Here is a 20,073-nt window from a genome sequence, read left to right as displayed (position 1 = left end):
CAAAGAATATGTACAAAAGACACTGGGCAGCACCTGTTACAATATGATATATTATCTTTTTTGTTTAAAGGCATAGCAATTCTAATTTTTAAGGCTGAAGGGAAACAATCACTTCTAACTATCCATATAATCAGTGGACACAGCGGATGTGTTATTATATTCACTCTTTTTAATCACAAAAGTGGAGAGAGAGACCATACAATTTCATGTCCTCTCGTTTTGAGTGATTTGTTTGATACGGCTATGATAATGACATTACCTCTTTCTATCAAAACGCAGAAAATGTGTATTCAAAACGACTCAGGAAACTGTTGGAATAATTTTAGTTTTGGGTATTGTCAAATTTATGGCCTTGTTCATTTTCTGCAGTCTTATTTGTGTTACTTGCATTAATGAAGTAAGAATTTAAATTAGATAAGATACCATACTTGTGATCCTTACTTCCATCCATGAACCTTGATAATATGTGGTGCAGATTTATGATTGTTTTGGGAGCTATTGATGAAAATATAAATTGCCTTGCTGTTGGATAGATAGTCTATTTCTTCTCTGTAGTTGTTTTTGAACCTTATGCAGCTCATTTTCTCTGGAACCCATATACTGGAGTTCTGAGCCTCTGTAGTTCAGGTGTGGAACATTTATGCACAGGAGTGAGATCATGTTTTCCAGCAGTTTTTTTTTTTTTAACAATACTTTTTAAGTATATCTGAGAGTGCATTGATAAATAATGTAAATGCATCCTCAAGAAGAGCATGTTCAATGACACTATTCCATACTAGCATCTTAAACTGACCTGTAATTATCAGTGTCATCATTTCATTACAATACAGATATTTTAGTTTTTCTTTTTTTAACCTCATACCCTTATACTCTGATTTAAAAAATTAACACACATCCTAAACAACCTTAGACCTTACTGATTTGCTGAATGTTGGTGACAATGCTATCAAGGCAGGAAGGTTGTCTACTAGAATTTTGATTAATACAAGTCATATGTCTTTCCATATGAGATAAATTAAGTTGTCTGCATGCCTTCAGCCAGGCGTCAATAGCGATGTCAAAAAAATCCTATAGTTAGAGATTTTTTTTTCAAAATGTAAGATCACTTTTATCTTGAGTTCAATGCAAATGCTTCATTACTGCCTTGGTGAACGGTATACAGGTATAATTATAAATCATAATGTGGGGAGTAATACCATAGCTGCTTGCAGTGCATTTTATATTTATTTATTTACCAGTTTCCTTGGGACTATGTGACCCAAAGCTATTTGTTGATTACAAAATTTATGAACAAAGAATTAATAAAACACAAGAATGAATGTATAGGAATAAAGAACACATTGCAGAGAAAATTCTCAACTAGTGAGAGGAATTTTTGTACAGTATACAAGTGTGCCAACAGGAAATCTTTCAACTTGGATCTGAATATTTGGGGTTTAGCACTCAGTATTTTCAGTTCTGCTGGAAGCCTGTTGAAAATGAAACCAGCTGAACAGCACAAACTTTTCCATACAGTGCTTAAGGAAGTGTGATTCAAGTGCATATTGTTTTTCCCCCTAGTGTTCAATGAATGAATGTTGGATTTCTTCCTCTGCTGTCCCCATGCATATATAATTGCAAGACACCAGAACAACAGCATACACAAAATTCATAAACTCACACCTCATATAAGACTGATTGCCCATTTCTGGGTTACGAATATTCTAGGTGAGAGCACAGAGTTGCCCAAAAATATAATGCTGCCTATGATAAAAGAGTGAAAGTGAGCAAAGTAGACAAGCCTCCATGTTAATTGTCAGAGACAGTTTCTGCATAAGAAACTGAACTTTAAAGCAAGTGGAGCTGTGTACACTAGAAAATGGGATGGAGGGGGAGAAATCTGAACATTTCTGACACATTCTTCAATTCGAGTTCAGTAAAGGGGTGACAGCAACGGAAGCAGTCAGAAACATTTGTGCCACGTATGGGGATAATGCCATTGGATGGAGCACAGCAAGAAAATGGTTTTCTTGTTTTAAGGAGGATCGTTTTGACATAGTGACTCTCTTCGTTCAGGAAGACCTTCGGGCTTTGATGGAGATATTTAAATGCATTAATCCACAATGATCCACATCAGCGTGCTCAAGGACTGGCAAATGTGGAACTGTGATCATTCTGCCATTGTGCGACACTTGCATGCAATCAGAAAGGTTCAAAAATCAGGTGCACAGGTACCACATGCTCTGAGCCAAAACCACAAATGTCAGCATGTGGTCACATCTGCATCTCTGCTTGTTTGTCATCAATTGACTTGTGAACAACAATGGCCGTTCCTATCTTGTATCATTACTGGTGACAAGAAATGGTGTCTTTATGCTAACATAAGGAAAACAAGGGAGTGGTTGAGACCAAACAAAGCAACAACTCCCCATACAGAGACCTGCATACACCCACAAAAAATAATGTTATGAATCTGATGGAACAGTGACAGTGTGGTGTACTATGAATTGCTTCCCCATGGTGTATGCATCACTGCTGATACTTACTGTTAACAACTGAGATGCCTTGCAGATGCAATCCAAGAACAATGACGAGGAGGACTGTGTGAAGTGATACTATTCCATGATAATGCCCACCCGCTTTCTGCTAAACCAACAAAAAACACTACACATGTATTGAGTTGGGAAGTCATTCCACACCCACCTTATTCACCTGACCATGCACCCACAGGTTTTCACCTTTCGAGATGAAAACACACTCTTAATATGGCTCGACGAGTTCCTTGCCTCAAAACCATGTGACTTCTACAGTCGCACAATCAGAAAGTTATCCCAAGCATCGGCAGATTGTTGTAAATAGTGAAGAAGAATATATTATTGATGAGTCTCTGTTATGTGCCTCTGTTGTGTTTATTAAACTTACGTAAAAATGCTACAAACATTTCAGGAAGCATATTATGTGTACTGAGGTGTGCTCCTATACATTGGCTTCTCAAAAGATTTTGAAAACACTGGTAGCAAATAAAAAAGACCAGTAATTCTCTACATTATCTCTTTCACCCTTTTTATAAGGTGGTTTTACTAATGAGTATTCCAATTCGTCAGAAAACTGAACGACATCTGAAAGACTTCTTGCACAGGTGAGCAGTACAGAACTAATGTATGTTACATAGTCTTCATAATCCTACCTGAAGTTTTATCATTCCCTTTGGGTTGAACTGAAATGTTGAAAGGACCAAACTACCAGGTCTCAGCCTCTACGTCCTATATGCTTCAAGCTGGGAAAAGCTATTGCAGAGGAAAGATACAGAAGACAAATCCTGAGGAACCTGAATGTAACTAAGAATCAATTAAACCACAAGAGAGGAGCAAGTATAGAAGTGACAGAGGGGTGTAAGAAGGTGAAGGTGGGTAAGTTGCCATTCAGAAAGCAGCTTAAAGCCATCAGGACATGTTAATGCAATGGTAGATGCACCCTCTGCATCCTGCCAGCTTCCCACACCCTCTAATACCACAAGAAAAACTTGAAACACAGACAAGCTGATAAAACCTCAGGAAAGAGAACAATGACAATGAGTCAGTAAACCAAAGACAAAATAAAAAAATAAGAATAATTTAAAAAGTTGAAAGGGTAGGAGCCATGTCAGACCATCAAGCAAGGGCAGCCAATGGTACTGTGTTTTGGAGCTGGCTACGGACCCTTTCAATCCCTGAAATGGTTGGCAAGGCCAATGTGATCTATCCCTCAAAGAGGAGCAGAAAGCAACTTCAAATATAAAACATTAAACCAGATTAGCTGCATTGGTGTAGTCCAGTAGTCCACTAGCACCAGAGGCAGTGTGTCAGCAAGTTTAAGGTTTCGCTGAGAGGTGGCCAAATTAGGGCTGTCCTGTAGGATGTGGGCCACTGTTAGATAGTCGCCACACTGACAGTGGGATGGATCCTCACATCATAACATATCACTATGGTATTTGTTTCATTTTGCTTTAGGGCACCAAAAAACAACTGGGGTCATACGCGCCCTAGTCAAAACTAGAGAACACGAACACAGAGAGGAGTTAAACGACTATACGTCAGTCCCAATGGACAGAATAGGAGACAGCTAAAAACTGGCACGTTGAAAAAGGGTAAAGAAACACCTTACAGAAATGGAGGTCCAAAACTAAAAATTAAATGGCCTTCGCCATATTGCTTCCGTGGATAAAAAGTAAAACACGGTTGACAGCCCGCGTGTCATTCACTAAAACGGCTGATCAATCATATGGCAAACCCAAGCTGGAACTTAAATTGTTGGAAAAGGGCATTCCAGCAGGAAGTGGTGGACAGTTAAAATTCGGGCACAGTGTGTACAAAGACGTGGGGTAGTGCCATTTAGCAAATATGGCTAAAAAGACAGTGCCCAATACACAGCCGAGTTAAAATAATCTCCTCCTGGTGGGAGGGCCAAGAGGAGGTCGTCCAAGGCACTGCGAGAGGCTAATAAGTCGAAGCTTATTCCCGTGAAGGGAGGACCATTGGCAATGCCAAAGGGACAACACCTCCTGACAGACGGCAACACAGATCATTGGAGGGAATATAGGTACTCCCGGGCTGAGGTACGAGGACTGCAACTTTGGCAGCAGCCTCGTTTACTGCTGGGCCAACATGGCCAGGGACCCACAGAAACAGGACACTGACTCCACGAAGCAAGTGACAGTTTTATTGGACCCGCTGCAATAACGGATGAGCAGCGTACAGCGCACATAGACTCTGGTGGGCAGTGAGTGAGTCTGAGCAGAGGGCACAGCTGGAAAGACTGTATCGCCGGATGTACTCCAGGGCCTGATACAAGGCGAACAGCTCAGGTGTAAACACTGATGAGTGTGCCAGAAGCTGATATCGAAAGACACGGGTGCCAATGACGAAGCCACATCTGACCTCACAGTCATTCCAAGAGCCATCAGTGTAGACAAAGGTACTATCGCGAAGTTTCATGGGATGGTCGTGAAACTGGAGGCGATACACCAAGGGTGGTGTAGTGTCTTTAGGATGTGAATGAAGGCCAAGGTTAACATGGGCTACTTCACGAAGCCAAGGTGGTGAAGGGTTCACACTCACCGGGAGTGTTGCAGGTAGTGTGAATTTAACCCACTGTAGCATGTGGCGAAATCAGACTCCAGGTGGTAACAGAAGAGGGACGAGCCCATACTGACAACCAAAGAAATCATCAAAGAAGGAGGCATAGGAGGGGTCGCCATGCATGGCAGACAAACGCCATGCATACCTGCAGAGGAGAAAGTCACGGTGGTAGGACAGTGGTAGTTCAGCAGCTTCAGCATACAGACTCTCAACCAGGCTGGTGTAAAAGGCGCCCGTGACCAAACAGATGCCATGATGGTGGATAGTGTTGAGACACCGTAAGAGGGATGGGCGTGCAGACGTATAAACAAAGCATCCATAGTCAAGTTTCGAACAGTCAAGGGACCAGTACAAACAGAGGAGGGTGGTTCGATCGGCACGCCAGGAAGTACCATTGAGAACACGCAGGAGATTGAGGGACCACATACAGCAGGCTGCCAGGTAAGACACATGGGAGGACCAAGAGAGTTTCCTATTGAGCAGGAGCACCAGAAATTTCATAGTTTCAACGAACAGAAGGGCAACAAGTCCAAGATGTAGACATGCTGGGTGAAACCTTTTGCACCACCAGAAATTCAGACAGACAGTTTTGTCAGGGGAAAAGCGAAAGTCATTGTCGATGATCCAGGAGTAAAGATGATCAAGACAGCATTGAAGACGCTGCGCAGTAAGACAGGTCCATGGAGAACTGCAATAGATGGCAAAATAATCTACATAAAGAGAGCCGGAGATGCCCAGCGGGAGACAGGCCATTATAGGGTTAATGGCGATAGCAAACAAGATGACACTCAGGACAGAACCCTGAGGCACACCATTTTCCTGGATAAAGGTGTCTGACAAAGCAGGACCCACACGCACCTTGAAAACTTGATCTTGTAAAACTGCCCGACCAAAACAGGGCAGGTGCCCACAGAAGCCCCACGTGTAAAAAGTACAGAGGATACCAGTTCTCCAGCAGGTGTTGTAGGCCTTCTCCAAGTCAAAAATCACAGCCACAGTCTGGGATTTCCGCAGAAAACCATTCATAACGTGGGTGGACAAAGTAATGACATGGTCGATTACAGAACACTGCACTTGAAATCCACACTATGCATCCGTTAGTAAATGTCAAGACTTGAGCCACCACACCAGCCGGGCATGAATCGTACATTCCATCACCTTGCAAACACTGCTGTTAAGAGAGATGGGGTGGTAGCTAGAAGGAAGGTTTTTGTCCTTATCGCGCTTAGGTATGGGTATGACGGTGGCTTCATGCCAGCATCCAGGAAATGTGCCCACTGCTCAGGTGCAGTTACACGAGTTCAGCAGAAAGTGCTTGCCCGCACGCTGCAACATCTGAATGCGGATGGCGTCTTGCCCTGGGGCGGAGGATCGGGATGAACTGAGAGCACGATCTAGCTCCCTCATAGTGAAGGTGGCAATGTAGCCCTAACGATTTGGAGAACAGAAGGGTATCGCCCGAGCCTCCTCTGCTCATTTCCGATGGATGAAGGCAGGGTGATAGTGGGAAGAGATCAAAACTTCTGCAAAATGGCAGCCCAAAGTGTTGCAGATAGCAATAGGGTCCATGGTGACATTGTCAGTGACTGTCAGGCCGGAAACTGGGGAATGGATCTTGGTTCCAGAGGTTGGCCCATAAGGCAGAGGAAGGTGTGGAACAGTTAAAATAACTACTGAATGAAATCCAGCTAGCTCTTTTGCTACCCCAAAGAACGTGACGACACTTTGCACACATCTGTTTATAATGAATGCAATTTGCCAGCATAGGGTGGCAGTTAAAAAGGCAGAGAGCACATCTACGTGAGCAAATTGCATCGTGGCATGCCTCAGTCCACCAAGGGACCAGGACACGACGTGGTAGAGAGGAAGTGTGGGGGATGGAACGTTCTGCAGCAGTAAGGATAACTTTCGTGAGATAATCATCCCAGTCATCACAACTGGGGAGATCTGGTTCTTCAAAGGTCGCCAGGGAGGTGTAAAGCTGCCAGTCAGAACTACGAAACTGCCATTTAGGCATGCACGTGGATGGGGTAGGGGGTCAGCAAACGGATAGCACACGAGAAATGGTTGCTCAAGTAGGTGTCAGAAAGAACAAACCACTCAAGATGATGGGTAAGCTGGGCAGTGCAGAAGGACAGGTCCAAATGGGAATAGGTGTGTGAGGAGTTGAGAAGGAAAGTGGGTGCTCTGGTGTTAAGGCAGAAGAGGTTAAATTGGTTAAGATGGTCAACCAAGAGGACACCTGTCTGACAGGCCCTGGGAGAACCCAGAAGGGAATGGTGTGCATTTAAGTCACCAAGTAGCAAAAATGGGGGAGGTAGCTGCCAAATAAGTTGAAGGAAGCCTGGCCTAGTGACAGCGAATGATGGAGGGACATATATAGTACACAGGGTAAAAGTCAGGTGAGGAAGGAAAAGGTGAACTGCCACAGCTTTAAGATTGGTAGTCAGCGAGATGTGTTGACTATGAATGTTATCCCATATGAGCAGCATGATGCCCCCATGAGAGGGAATGCCGACCTCAGGGGAATGGGCAAAACGAATCGGTAAGAAATGTACGTGTGCTTGAGAATCAGAAGTGGTCTTCGAAAGCAAAGTGCCATTCCATAAATGAGAGCAGGATTTCACAGGGCCAGCAATTGCATCTACACCTTTCTGAATAACGAACGGATTTACAATGGCGAAGGACTGACCATCTTCAGTATGCGAGACCACTAGGAATCGTGGTGCAGTGGGGAGGTTCTTTGAATCATTAGCCTCGTTGCATTCACATTTTGTAGAAGATGAGTGGGAAGAAGATTGCCAGTGTCTCCGATGGCACGCTACTTCCAACTGGAAGCCCCCTTCACAAGGGGCACACTTGCCTTAGGTGACTGTTCACCTCTCAGGTCGCACCTTGCGAACGCCTGACAAAGGGACCAATCAGCAATTTGGGAAGGTTACAGCTCAGGCAATCACCCCTCCCTGGGCCTGGCCTGTACCAAGGAGTACGTGCGAACACTACCTGTCGACCCAGGGCTGGGAATTACGCATTACTCAGTCACCTGTTATGCATCAGATGCGTGGGCCGGCCTTCAGTAGCGCACTGGGAGGAAGAAGAGATAAGAAGATCCTCAAATGGCAAAGCAGAGGGGTGAGAGGAGAGGGGAAACAAAGAAAGGAGAAGGGAAACAAAGAAAGGAGAAGGGAAACAAAGAAAGGAGAAGGGAAACAAAGAAAGGAGAAGGGAAACAAAGAAAGGAGAAGGGAAACAAAGAAAGGAGAAGGGAAACAAAGAAAGGAAAAGGAAAACAAAGAAAGGAAAAGGAAAACAAAGAAAGGAAAAGGAAAACAAAGAAAGGAAAAGGAAAACAAAGAAAGAAAAAGGCAAATAAAGAAAGGAAAAGGGAGTGAAAAACAAAGGTGAGACTGTCCGCATGTCAGTTACAGAATGCAGAATATTCTCAAGAATACCCCAGACATGTTCCCCAAGGGAGGGGAAAAAGAATAGCAAGAGCATAGACATACAGCCCAGAAGGGAAATGCTGCAAAGGCTAGGATCCCATGGTAGCCAAGCACGAACCTGCCAAAGAGTGGCAGGGGTCAGCCAAGTGTGGCCACTGTGAAGCTGACAGAATGGTAGATTCCCTGTGAGAGCCATGAAGGAAAGACTGCCACATGGCCATGGTCCCCTTTACTGCTCACAGTTTGTTTGGAGAGAGCAGGGCACAGCAATCCATGTTCCAAGCCACCAACAACTGACAGTGCAGAGTCAATCCAGGGTTGAGTTTTGGTAACCCCATATCCAAAGTCAGCATCCTGGCAGCCAATTTCGCCAACATGTCAGCATGTTCATTCCTTGGGATCCCATAGTGACCTGGGGTCCAGATAAAGACAACTGACCATCCAGCTCGATGGACGTCAGAAAGGAGATCCTGGATAGTCATGAGCAACAGGTGAACAGGTGTCAAGGATGTTGTTGTTGTTGTTGTTGTTGTTGTTGTTGTGGTCTTCAGTCCTGAGACTGGTTTGATGCAGCTCTCCATGCTACTCTATCGTGTGCAAGCTTCTTCATCTCCCAGTACCTACTGCAACCTACATCCTTCTGAATCTGCTTAGTGTATTCATCTCTTGGTCTCCCTCTACGATTTTTACCCTCCACGGTGCCCTCCGATGCTAAATTTGTGATCCCTTGATGCCTCAAAACATGTCCTACCAACCGATCCCTTTTTCTAGTCAAGTTGTGCCACAAACTCCTCTTCTCCCCAATTCTATTCAATACCTCCTCATTAGTTACGTGATCTACCCACCTAATCTTCAGCATTCTTCTGTAGCACCACATTTCAAAAGCTTCTATTCTCTTCTTGTCCAAACTAGTTATCGTCCATGTTTCACTTCCATACATGGCTACACTCCATACAAATACTTTCAGAAACGACTTCCTGACACTTAAATCTATACTCGATGTTAACAAATTTCTCTTCTTGAGAAACGCTTTCCTTGCCATTGCCAGTCTACATTTTATATCCTCTCTACTTCGACCATCATCAGTTATTTTACTCCCTAAATAGCAAAACTCCTTTACTACTTTAAGTGTCTCATTTCCTAATCTAATTCCCTCAGCATCACCCGACTTAATTTGACTACATTCCATTATCCCCATTTTGCTTTTGTTGATGTTCATCTGATATCCTCCTTTCAAGACACTGTCCATTCCGTTCAACTGCTCTTCCAAGTCCTTTGCTGTCTCTGCCAAGGATAGCACTGACCAATTGCCTGAAGATTACTCAGGGAGTCACTGACGATTGAGAACATCTCTTGATGCAAGAACCAACATGACTGAGGGCTTGAGTGATGGCCATCATTTCTGCGGTGAATACACTGCATTCCTTCATTTCTGAACTAGGAAATGCATCAAGGATGGCCAGGAACAGGTGGCAAAAACAATGGGGTCAACAGAGAGTTTCAGTAAAAGATAGGTCATGACAGATTTGAGGAAGGGGTGCACATTGTGGGGGTATATGTGATTGCTCCCTGACTAGAGCCAACGGTGGAGAAAGTTAGAATTCAGATCAGAGAGACTGTATGTGAACTGCAGTCCTGAGCCTGTGTTGTGAGAGATGGATCTCCCTATCAAGAAAGAGGACATTGTGTTTTGGATGCTCAAGGCAACAGAAAGTGTGTATCACATAGTTGGGCAGTGGTTGCCACCTAATCTGTTGTCAAGGGACTCCAGCCTCTGGAAGAAGACTGTTCACAGCACTGGTTCATAAGGCAACCATCACACACTGGACACCATAATGGTGTGTCGGGTACAGCATTTGCAATTCTGAAGGTGATGCCAGGCCATATACCAGACACCCATAATCAAGATGGAACAGGATAAGAGTCTTGTAAAGTTGCAAATGTGTTGAGTGGTCTATGCCACAAGTGGTGTTACTGAGACAGCTTAAACTGACAAAAATGGGGAAGGTTTGTCAACCAAACATTGAAGACCAGTCCCAAAAAGTGATAACACTCCACCACACTGGGCAACTGGTTGCTGAGGTAGAGTTCTGGTAGTGGATGGACAGTGTGAATGTGGTGAAGTGCATGATGCACAACTTGGCAGCTGAAAATCAGAAGCCATGGTGAGAGCCCAGGATTGCACCTTTGTATGACATCCTGCAGCATGTGTTCAGCAACACCCACAGTGGAAAAACAGTTAGTTAGTTAATGTTTAACGTCTCGTCGACAACGAGGTCATTGGAAAAACAGAATTTAATGCAAAAATTGTCAGCGTACAGAGAAGATAACACTGTATATCCCACACCTACAGATGTATCGTCGGTAGCCACTAGAAAAAGAACACTCAATAAATAGCCTTGCAGGGCTCTATTCTCTTGTATATGGCATATACTGTAGGAATCACTAATTTGAACCCAAAGAGGATAGTGCAACAAGACGTTACAGACAAAAACATCGTGTGGGACCTGGAGACTCCATTAACGTGATGACGCCATGCGGTGAGTATGTGACAACATCATGTAGTGTCATAGAAGACAGTGATAAGATGTTGACACCAGGCAAAAGCTGCCTGCATGGCAGACTCTAGACAGACCAAACTGTCTGCAGTAGAATAGTCTTGGAAAAAACTGTCTTGGGACAGAGTCAAAAGACCCCAGGTCTCGAGGTATCAACATAGCTGCTGGCTCACCATACATTTGAGCAACTTGCAGTGAACATTAGTAAGACAATGGGTGATAGATGTTTACCAGTGTGGTGTTTGCCCATTTTCGGTATTGGGGCAAACACACGATGGCAACTCACTCTCACTTCAGATACAGTCAAAAGTGTCTAGGATGTGGCATTGGCGATGGACTGATAGCTGTTTGAGCATTTGGCTGTGGATGTGGTCTGGCTCTAGTGGCACATCAGGGCAAAGGGCTAGAGCACTGTAGAATTCCCATTCAGTGAAGATGGTTCTAGGTGACGTGTAGTTAAAGGTAAGTCAGTTTACTCCATCCACTGTTTGAGAACATGAAACACAGGCTGATAATTCTCAGACAAAGAGGCTCAAGCAAAACAATGAAAAAATTTTCAGTAACATCATCTGTGTCAGAGTAGGAAACACTATTCTGTTATACACCAAGTACACCAGTGGGAGACTGGTATCCACAGAGGTGTTGAACCTTTGCCCTAACATGCAAAGGAGGAGTGCAAGGTCTAGTGGTACCATACTGTTCCCAGCATTCTTGTTTCTGTCATTTTAGATACTAGGTGCAGGCATGGAGCTGTTTATGGGCAATGAGGTTCTCTGTCGATAGATGTCACTTATGGCATCTCCAGTCTAACAGTCATGGCAATTTCTGAAGTCCACCGAGGACTGTCTTCCGACAGGATGATCCCAAGGAATAGGTAATTGCTAAGTCCATTGCCAATAGAATAACTGTGGTTGCGCTCTGGACAGCCCCACACTGATACTTCCATGTAGTATTATGCTAAGGGTAATGGCAGAGGCAAAGGCATCTCAGTCAGCATTGTTGAGAGCCCATCTGGATGGACACCCAAGTAAGTGATGCAGAGGGAGGGAGAGGATGACCAGAAAATAATCACTGTCACACAGATCATCATGGACTCTCCCATGGATGGAGGGGAGAAAACCAGGCAAGGATCAATGGCCAAATAAGAGCCATATGCCTGTGCCCCCGCCCCCTCCCACAAGAGGATGGCTACCATGTTGGGTTTTGGTGTATTACTTTTGCTAGAAAGGAAGGTTTCGAAAATAGGAAGGCACAAAAGATGGAATGTAGACCACATTCTGCAACCTTTAATGCATGATCCTCACCACTGTAATACTTAGAAGAGGAATTGTAGGCCAAACACAACAAAGGTGACTATATAGTACAGGGTGAAAAGCTGTGGAAAGTGCTGGAAGAGAGAAAAATGAGTGTCCAAAATAATAAATCAAATTGAAGCATGACTGGCATCAAGAACCCAATGGAAAGGCAGAGGGGAAAAAGAAGAATAGTAGAAGGATAGACTTGCAGCATGGAAAGATAAGTAGCACTGCAAGGGCCGGTGTGCCATGGTAGCCAAGCATATACTCAGAAAAAAGATCTGTGACCCCTGGGGGTAAACCCTTGGGAGTTTTTACTCTTTAATGGTGCAGTGACTAATTCAGTTTTGTCTTTCTTTGTTTCCTGTAGCTCTATGTGATTTAGTTGTGTCAGAATACCAGCTTTCAAAAGTTCTACATATTTACTTGTACAAATAAAAGTTTCATTTTACTTACCAATTATTGACTTGAAGCAAATGTTAAATATTTTGCACAATTCTGGTGGATCACTAATAATTTCATTCTCACACAAAGAAGGTGAGCACCTGCATTCATAAATGACCATATAGTTTTAATACCAGCCCGTGAGCTTCCTATTTCTCTTGGCGTAATATATTGTTTTAGCCTGACTGATTACATTACTCAGCACCTTTCAGTATCATTTGTACTGAAATTCTGTTACCGATCTCCGAATGTTCTTCATATTACGATAAATCTTTTATTTCTTCCTATTATTTTAATGCCATTAGTTATCCAAAGAGGTTGCTTATTAGCACTGCATATGTGCCTGCATTTTTTAAAAGAGGAACTACTATTAAAACAAGTGATAAGGATCTGAATAAATTTATTATATTCATCATTCAGGTCTTCTGCAGTGCAGACTTCTTGCCAACTTAGCCCCACAAGACTGACTAAGTGTCCGCATTACAGTCTTTTGTTTACTACTTTGGGATATGACTTGCCTTGATTCTTTCCTGTATTACCATCTGTGCATCATGATTTGACTGTTACTAATTTTTCTCACATTGTGCCCATCAAATAGGTAATAATATGATCATGTTGCTGTTCCCATGAACTCCAGCTGGGAAGTATACTATCTGTATCAGGTTGTAAGATTCAAATAAATCCATTAACATTAATTTTTCTGGAGAATTAGTCAGAAAGTTTATATTGCAATCCCCACAGAAAATCAGTCTCATGTTCTTCTAAAGAATCCAGCCTAGCACAGTCTGGAGAGGACAACCCTATAGTCTAAACTAGAGATCTGAGAGGCCTCTAAGGAAAAGTTTTTTCAAGAAAATTTAAACACTCCTGGACTCACTTCAAATACACTCCTGGAAATGGAAAAAAGAACACATTGACACCGGTGTGTCAGACCCACCATACTTGCTCCGGACACTGCGAGAGGGCTGTACAAGCAATGATCACACGCACGGCACAGCGGACACACCAGGAACCGCGGTGTTGGCCGTCGAATGGCGCTAGCTGCGCAGCATTTGTGCACCACCGCCGTCAGTGTCAGCCGGTTTGCCGTGGCATACGGAGCTCCATCGCAGTCTTTAACACTGGTAGCATGTCGCGACAGCGTGGACGTGAACCGTATGTGCAGTTGACGGACTTTGAGCGAGGGCGTATAGCGGGCATGCGGGAGGCCGGGTGGACGTACCGCCGAATTGCTCAATACGTGGGGCGTGAGGTCTCCACAGTACATCGATGTTGTCGCCAGTGGTCGGCGGAAGGTGCACGTGCCCGTCGACCTGGGACCGGACCGCAGCGACGCACGGATGCACGCCAAGACCGTAGGATCCTACGCAGTGCCGTAGGGGACCGCACCGCCACTTCCCAGGGACACTGTTGCTCCTGGGGTATCGGCGAGGACCATTCGCAACCGTCTCCATGAAGCTGGGCTACGGTCACGCACACCGTTAGGCCGTCTTCCGCTCACGCCCCAACATCGTGCAGCCCGCCTCCAGTGGTGTCGCAACAGGCGTGAATGGAGGGACGAATGGAGACGTGTCGTCTTCAGCGATGAGAGTCGCTTCTGCCTTGGTGCCAATGATGGTCGTATGCGTGTTTGGCGCCGTGCAGGTGAGCGCCACAATCAGGACTGCATACGACCGAGGCACACAGGGCCAACACCCGGCATCATGGTGTGGGGAGCGATCTCCTACACTGGCCGTACACCACTGGTGATCGTCGAGGGGACACTGAATAGTGCACGGTACATCCAAACCGTCATCGAACCCATCGTTCTACCATTCCTAGACCGGCAAGGGAACTTGCTGTTCCAACAGGACAATGCACGTCCGCATGTATCCCATGCCACCCAACGTGCTCTAGAAGGTGTAAGTCAACTACCCTGGCCAGCAAGATCTCCGGATCTGTCCCCCATTGAGCATGTTTGGGACTGGATGAAGCGTCGTCTCACGCGGTCTGCACGTCCAGTACGAACGCTGGTCCAACTGAGGCGCCAGGTGGAAATGGCATGGCAAGCCGTTCCACAGGACTACATCCAGCATCTCTACGATCGTCTCCATGGGAGAATAGCAGCCTGCATTGCTGCGAAAGGTGGATATACACTGTACTAGTGCCAACATTTTGTATGCTCTGTTGCCTGTGTCTATGTGCCTGTGGTTCTGTCAGTGTGATCATGTGATGTATCTGACCCCAGGAGTGTGTCAATAAAGTTTCCCCTTCCTGGGACAATGAATTCACGGTGTTCTTATTTCAATTTCCAGGAGTGTATTTTGTCAGTGCAATGTTTTATATATAAGTTCTTTTGAATGAGTCAGTACATTTGACATAAATGATTCCTCTTCTCTTCTACAACAAACCTTCTGTATAGAAATCATAAGATGTATCCCTCCAAAGAAAGCCTTTGTATTTCTTCACCCAGTAAATAATGCTCCGAGATACTAGAAATGTCAGTGTCAAGATTTATTAGCAATTCACTGATTTTTCCTTTAATTCCATTAATATTTTGCTGAAATAATATTGCTGTACCTTCTGATCTGCAGTCCCCATTTACTGAAATCTATTCCAGTGTGAAAGGAACTTTCCTCAGGAGAGACACCTTCTACTCGATTTCATTTTTAAAAAAGGTCTAGCTCTTCTACACATTATCCCAGAATTTGGCCTCAAGAGAGCCCAGGTCCACCAACACTACAATCACTTACAGGCTTCACCAACCATTTCTTCTCAATCCTATTTAGGTGTAGGCCTGTCTAGCTGGAGCTAAGGATACATTCAACTGGTACCATCAAAGTGTGTGCCTTGTCAGTAGTCATCAGCACACTCTTAAGTCCAACACATGCTGCAAAGCACTGTTAATGTAAGGTTGACCATAATGTTGGAGCACCTGTATAAAATTAACATTAATGGTCTGAGTGAGTAGCAATCCTATCCAAGTCACTGTCCTACCATAAGCCTAGTCCCTAACAAGACTATTCCCAACCATGATCCTCTTTAGTAAAATCCTTACTAAGTCCTCCCTCACCTTACTGAGCCCAACAATTGTTTTAAAAATGATCATGAGCTGGTACTCCTTACCTAAAGTATAAGCCGTGGCTGCTACCTCACTGCAGAATCCTCTCCTCCTCAATTTTCCTCTCGGACTTCTGCTTCCTAAAACTCTGAGTGTCTACTGCAAATTGCTTGCTGCTATAGTTATTTGAGGCTTGTCTCCATATGACTGACAGCTAGATAACCCTGTTATCAACATTCAAAATGAAATTATCAGAGCACATTCTCTTCCTAATGGCATCATCCTCCATGTGTACCTAGCAGAGGCAGCAAAACTCCTGCATAGTTTGAGTTTCCATTTTTTATTAAGTTAAAGACCCTGTTCTGTGAATTCTCTTGCAGTAGCAAATTGTAGTACATCACAAGTGCAACGAAGTTGGCACACACATCTACTAACTCTATTACAGTGCAATTCATATTCTGTATGAAGTTAGATTTGTAAAAACATTATGCTATGGTAGAAGAATGGAAATAAAAGAGCACTCATTCAAGAATTAAAAGAAGAAACAAGAGTGCCAACATCATTAATACTTAATAGTTTGAATCAGAAACACACAAAATAAAATGACTGGATAGAAAATACTGAAATAAAACGCTCTGCTGATCGGAAAAAACAAGCATTTTGCCTGAAAAAAATTGTGAACAACAACATACTTTATGAAAAAATATGCTAGTATATGCAGAGTACTCAGTTTTTCATATAATGAAGAACACACACTTTTTCATCAGTACCATTAGTACTGAAATGACAAAAAGGATATAAAATGTAAACAGGAAAATTTCAAAACTGCTGGTACAGATTAACTGAAAAATGACACAAAGCAAGTTCTTAAGACATTTCATTTGTGAATCATAATCTCATGAACAATCATTGCATATCAATGTAACTGTGGAACAGCCTAGCAGACTGTGGTGCATATTGTCTAACTGTGATCCAAGAGATGATACTCTGGGAAATTGAGTGATTTCCCAGAAATTACGGGTGAAGCCATTAATTGGATATTGAATACTGATAAATATCTTTAAATTACAATACTATGTCAAAGCCATATTTTTCATAAAATCTGTGACCTGAACTTCTCTTGTAAAATTCGTGGCTTGGTACTTTAATATCTTACTTTAATTAATTCATTTTTATTGACAAACTGACTGTTATTACAAGGTGGCAAATATGAGTATATAAAAAACAACCATAGTTTATGTAAAATGATAAATACTCTATTTTTTCCTTACTTTTCCCTAAAAATGAGATGGGGAATAGAAAGTAGGGTAGGGGGATGGAGCAAAGGGTGAAAATTGAATCATATATAGTCAGATGTTCAACGCATTTTAAAATTTTACTCACTTCCATAGTAATACTGGTCCACTGTTTTCAGCCAACCAACATCATCATGTGTGTGTGCCACCAAGTGCACATTCAGATATCCAGGTTTCGGCTTTGGACATGCCTGTAACAAAACAGTAATACATCACTTAGCAGTTCCACATTTACTTTCCCATAAAACAATTTTTTACAATTTAAATTATTTATTTTTCCCAATACCACAATATAATTCAATACATAATTACTTTCTTTTACAACATGACACCTGTCCAAGTCATCTTTGTCTCAAAAAAGAACTTTAAGGGCAATGCAACTTGCTCGACATACAAATTCTTGCAGGCTCTTTTTTGAAAGTCTTCTATTCAACAGTATTTGCAGGACGTTTATAGTTACGCTTTCACTACATAAGAGAATGTTGGAGGAAAGCTATTTATCATGTGGGTAACCAACTTTATAGGGATGTTGTTGAGGCTGTGCTGTAGATTTGTATTGTTAGTGGTGACAGTAACATGACATGCTGTTAGGTGCCAGTACAGGTATGTCAAAATAGGGTTGAAACAAGCTTTCGTGTGCATTACAGTTGTAGACAGTCAACATAAGCCTCAACAAAGTGAACAGGACTTTACTTGTAAACCAGTTTTATCAAAATATGTAGCATAGTGCTGCTGCTCTTCATTAGTACTGACAAATTAAATAAATGAAGAGTGTTCAAATTAACTGGAGATTTGGGAATTGCTTCTGAAACAGGCTAACAGCTATTTTTGCCACAAACTGTTGAAGTTACTGGCCCCGTGGATGAGAATGCTGGACACAATGTGACATCTTCAAGCAATACATGAGCAGGGTCAGGACAGCTGAATATTCCATGGCCCACCATTCTTAAAGTGCAGTGAACAGTTGTGAAATGGAACATCTAGTGTGATTTCAGGCTATCTTGGATGCAGATGGTTGTCACACTGACCAACATTAGTAGCCTGCAACATGAACTTGGCATGCAATTAACAAATGTTACCTTCTAATTTGTAAACTAAAATGTATTTCATTCCATGGTTTATTCATTTCTAGCTTAGTGTGTGTGGTTTCACGTTTGGTTCATACAGTTCTCTCTCTCTCTCTCTCTCTCTCTCTCTCTCTCTCTCTCTCTCTCTCTCTCTCTCTCTCTCTTTCAGATTTATATGTTGTTCACAAACTGCAACATCTTTTAAGCTTGTCACTCCAATTAAGGCCACAGAAGCAGTTGTGGCAACAATGATAACCAAAGTACAAAAGCTAAATAAAACAAGTATACAGATACACTATGTGATCAAAAGTATCCGTAAACCCCCAAAAATATACGTTTTTCATATTAGGTACATTGTGCTGGCATCTACTGCCATGTACTCCATATCAGCAACCTTAGTAGTCATTAGACATTGTGAGAGAGCAGAATGTGGCACTCCACGGGACTCACGGACTACGAATGTGGTCAGGTGATTGGGTGTCACTTGAGCCGGCCGAAGTGGCCAAGCGGTTCTAGGCGCTACAGTCTGGAACCGCACGGCCGCTACAGTCGCAGGTTCGAATCCTGCCTCGAGCAAGGATGTGTGTGATGTCCTAAGGTTAGTTTGGTTTAAGTAGTTCTAAGTTCTAGGGGACTAATGACCTCAGAAGTTAAGTCCCATAGTGCTCAGAGCCATTTGAACCATATTTTGGGTGCCACTTGTTTATACGTCTTTACTCGAGATTTCCACACTCCTAAACATCTCTATGTCCACTATTTCAGATGTGATAGTGAAGTGGAAACATGAAGGGGCATGTACAGCACAAAAGCGTACAGGCCGACCTCATCTGTTGACTGACAGAGACTGCTGACAGTTGAAGAGGCACCTAATGTGTAATAGGCAGACACCTATTCAGACCATCACACAAGAATTCCAAACTGTATCAGGATCCACTGCAAGTACTATGACAGTTAGGCGGAAGATGAGAAAGCTTTGATTTCATGTTCGAGCGGCTGCTCATAAGCTACACATCACACCGATAAATGCCAAATGATGCCTCGCTTGGTGTAAGTAGCGTAAACAATGGACGATTGAACAGTGGAAAACGTTGTTTGGAGTGCTGAATCATGGTACACAACGTGGCGATCCGATGGCATGGTGTGGGTATGGCGAATGCCCAGTGAACATCATCTGACAGCGTGTGTAGGGCCAACAGTAGTGGTGGTGGTGGTGGTGGTGGTGGTGGTGGTGATGGTATGGTGTGGGCGTGTTTTTCATGAAGGCTTGCACGCCTTGCTGTCTTGCGTGGCACTATCACAGCACAGGCTTACATTGATGTTTTAAGCACCTTCTTGCTTCACACTGTTGAAGAGCAATTACGGGATGCCGATTGCATCTTTCAATACAATTGAGTGCCTGTTCATAATGCACAGCATGTGGCAGAGTGGTTACATGACAATAACATCCCTGTAATGGACTGGCCTGCACAAAGTCCTGACCTGATCCTATATAACACCTTTGGGATGTTTTGAACGCCGAATTCATGCCAGACCTCACCGACCAACATCGATATCTCGCCTCAGTGCAGCACTCCATGAAGAATGGGCTGCCATTCCCCAAAAAAACTTCCAGCACCTGATTGAACGTATGCCTGTGAGAGTGGAAGCTGTCATCAGGGCTAAGGGTGGGCCAACACCATATTGAATTGCAGCATTACCGATGAAGGGCACCACGAACTTTTAAGTCTTTTCAGCCAAGTGTCTGGATACTTCTGATCACATAGTGTATGTAATCAGTAGAAAGTTCCTAATGGGAGGTAACCTCCATGGTATACTGTCGCTGTAAAGAAACTGCT

At 43.4% G+C, this 20,073-nt stretch overlaps 1 protein-coding gene across 2 annotated transcripts in view; it reads right to left on the bottom strand.

Moving 5' to 3' along the window:
• The window catches only part of LOC126461477 (lysosomal alpha-mannosidase-like), a 148,453-nt gene that overhangs the window by 79,491 nt on the left and 48,889 nt on the right, over nt 1-20,073 (bottom strand). For both annotated transcript variants that reach the window (XM_050096000.1, XM_050095999.1), the window contains exon 2: nt 17,260-17,362. In XM_050096000.1, coding sequence (XP_049951957.1) covers nt 17,260-17,362 — 103 coding nt within the window. The remainder of the gene's footprint in view (nt 1-17,259; nt 17,363-20,073) is intronic.

Source organism: Schistocerca serialis, chromosome 1 (assembly GCF_023864345.2).
Source record: "Schistocerca serialis cubense isolate TAMUIC-IGC-003099 chromosome 1, iqSchSeri2.2, whole genome shotgun sequence".
Classification (NCBI taxonomy): domain Eukaryota; kingdom Metazoa; phylum Arthropoda; class Insecta; order Orthoptera; family Acrididae; genus Schistocerca; species Schistocerca serialis.
Note: the sequence above shows the minus strand (reverse complement) of the source record. Positions and strands in the feature narration are given on the sequence as shown.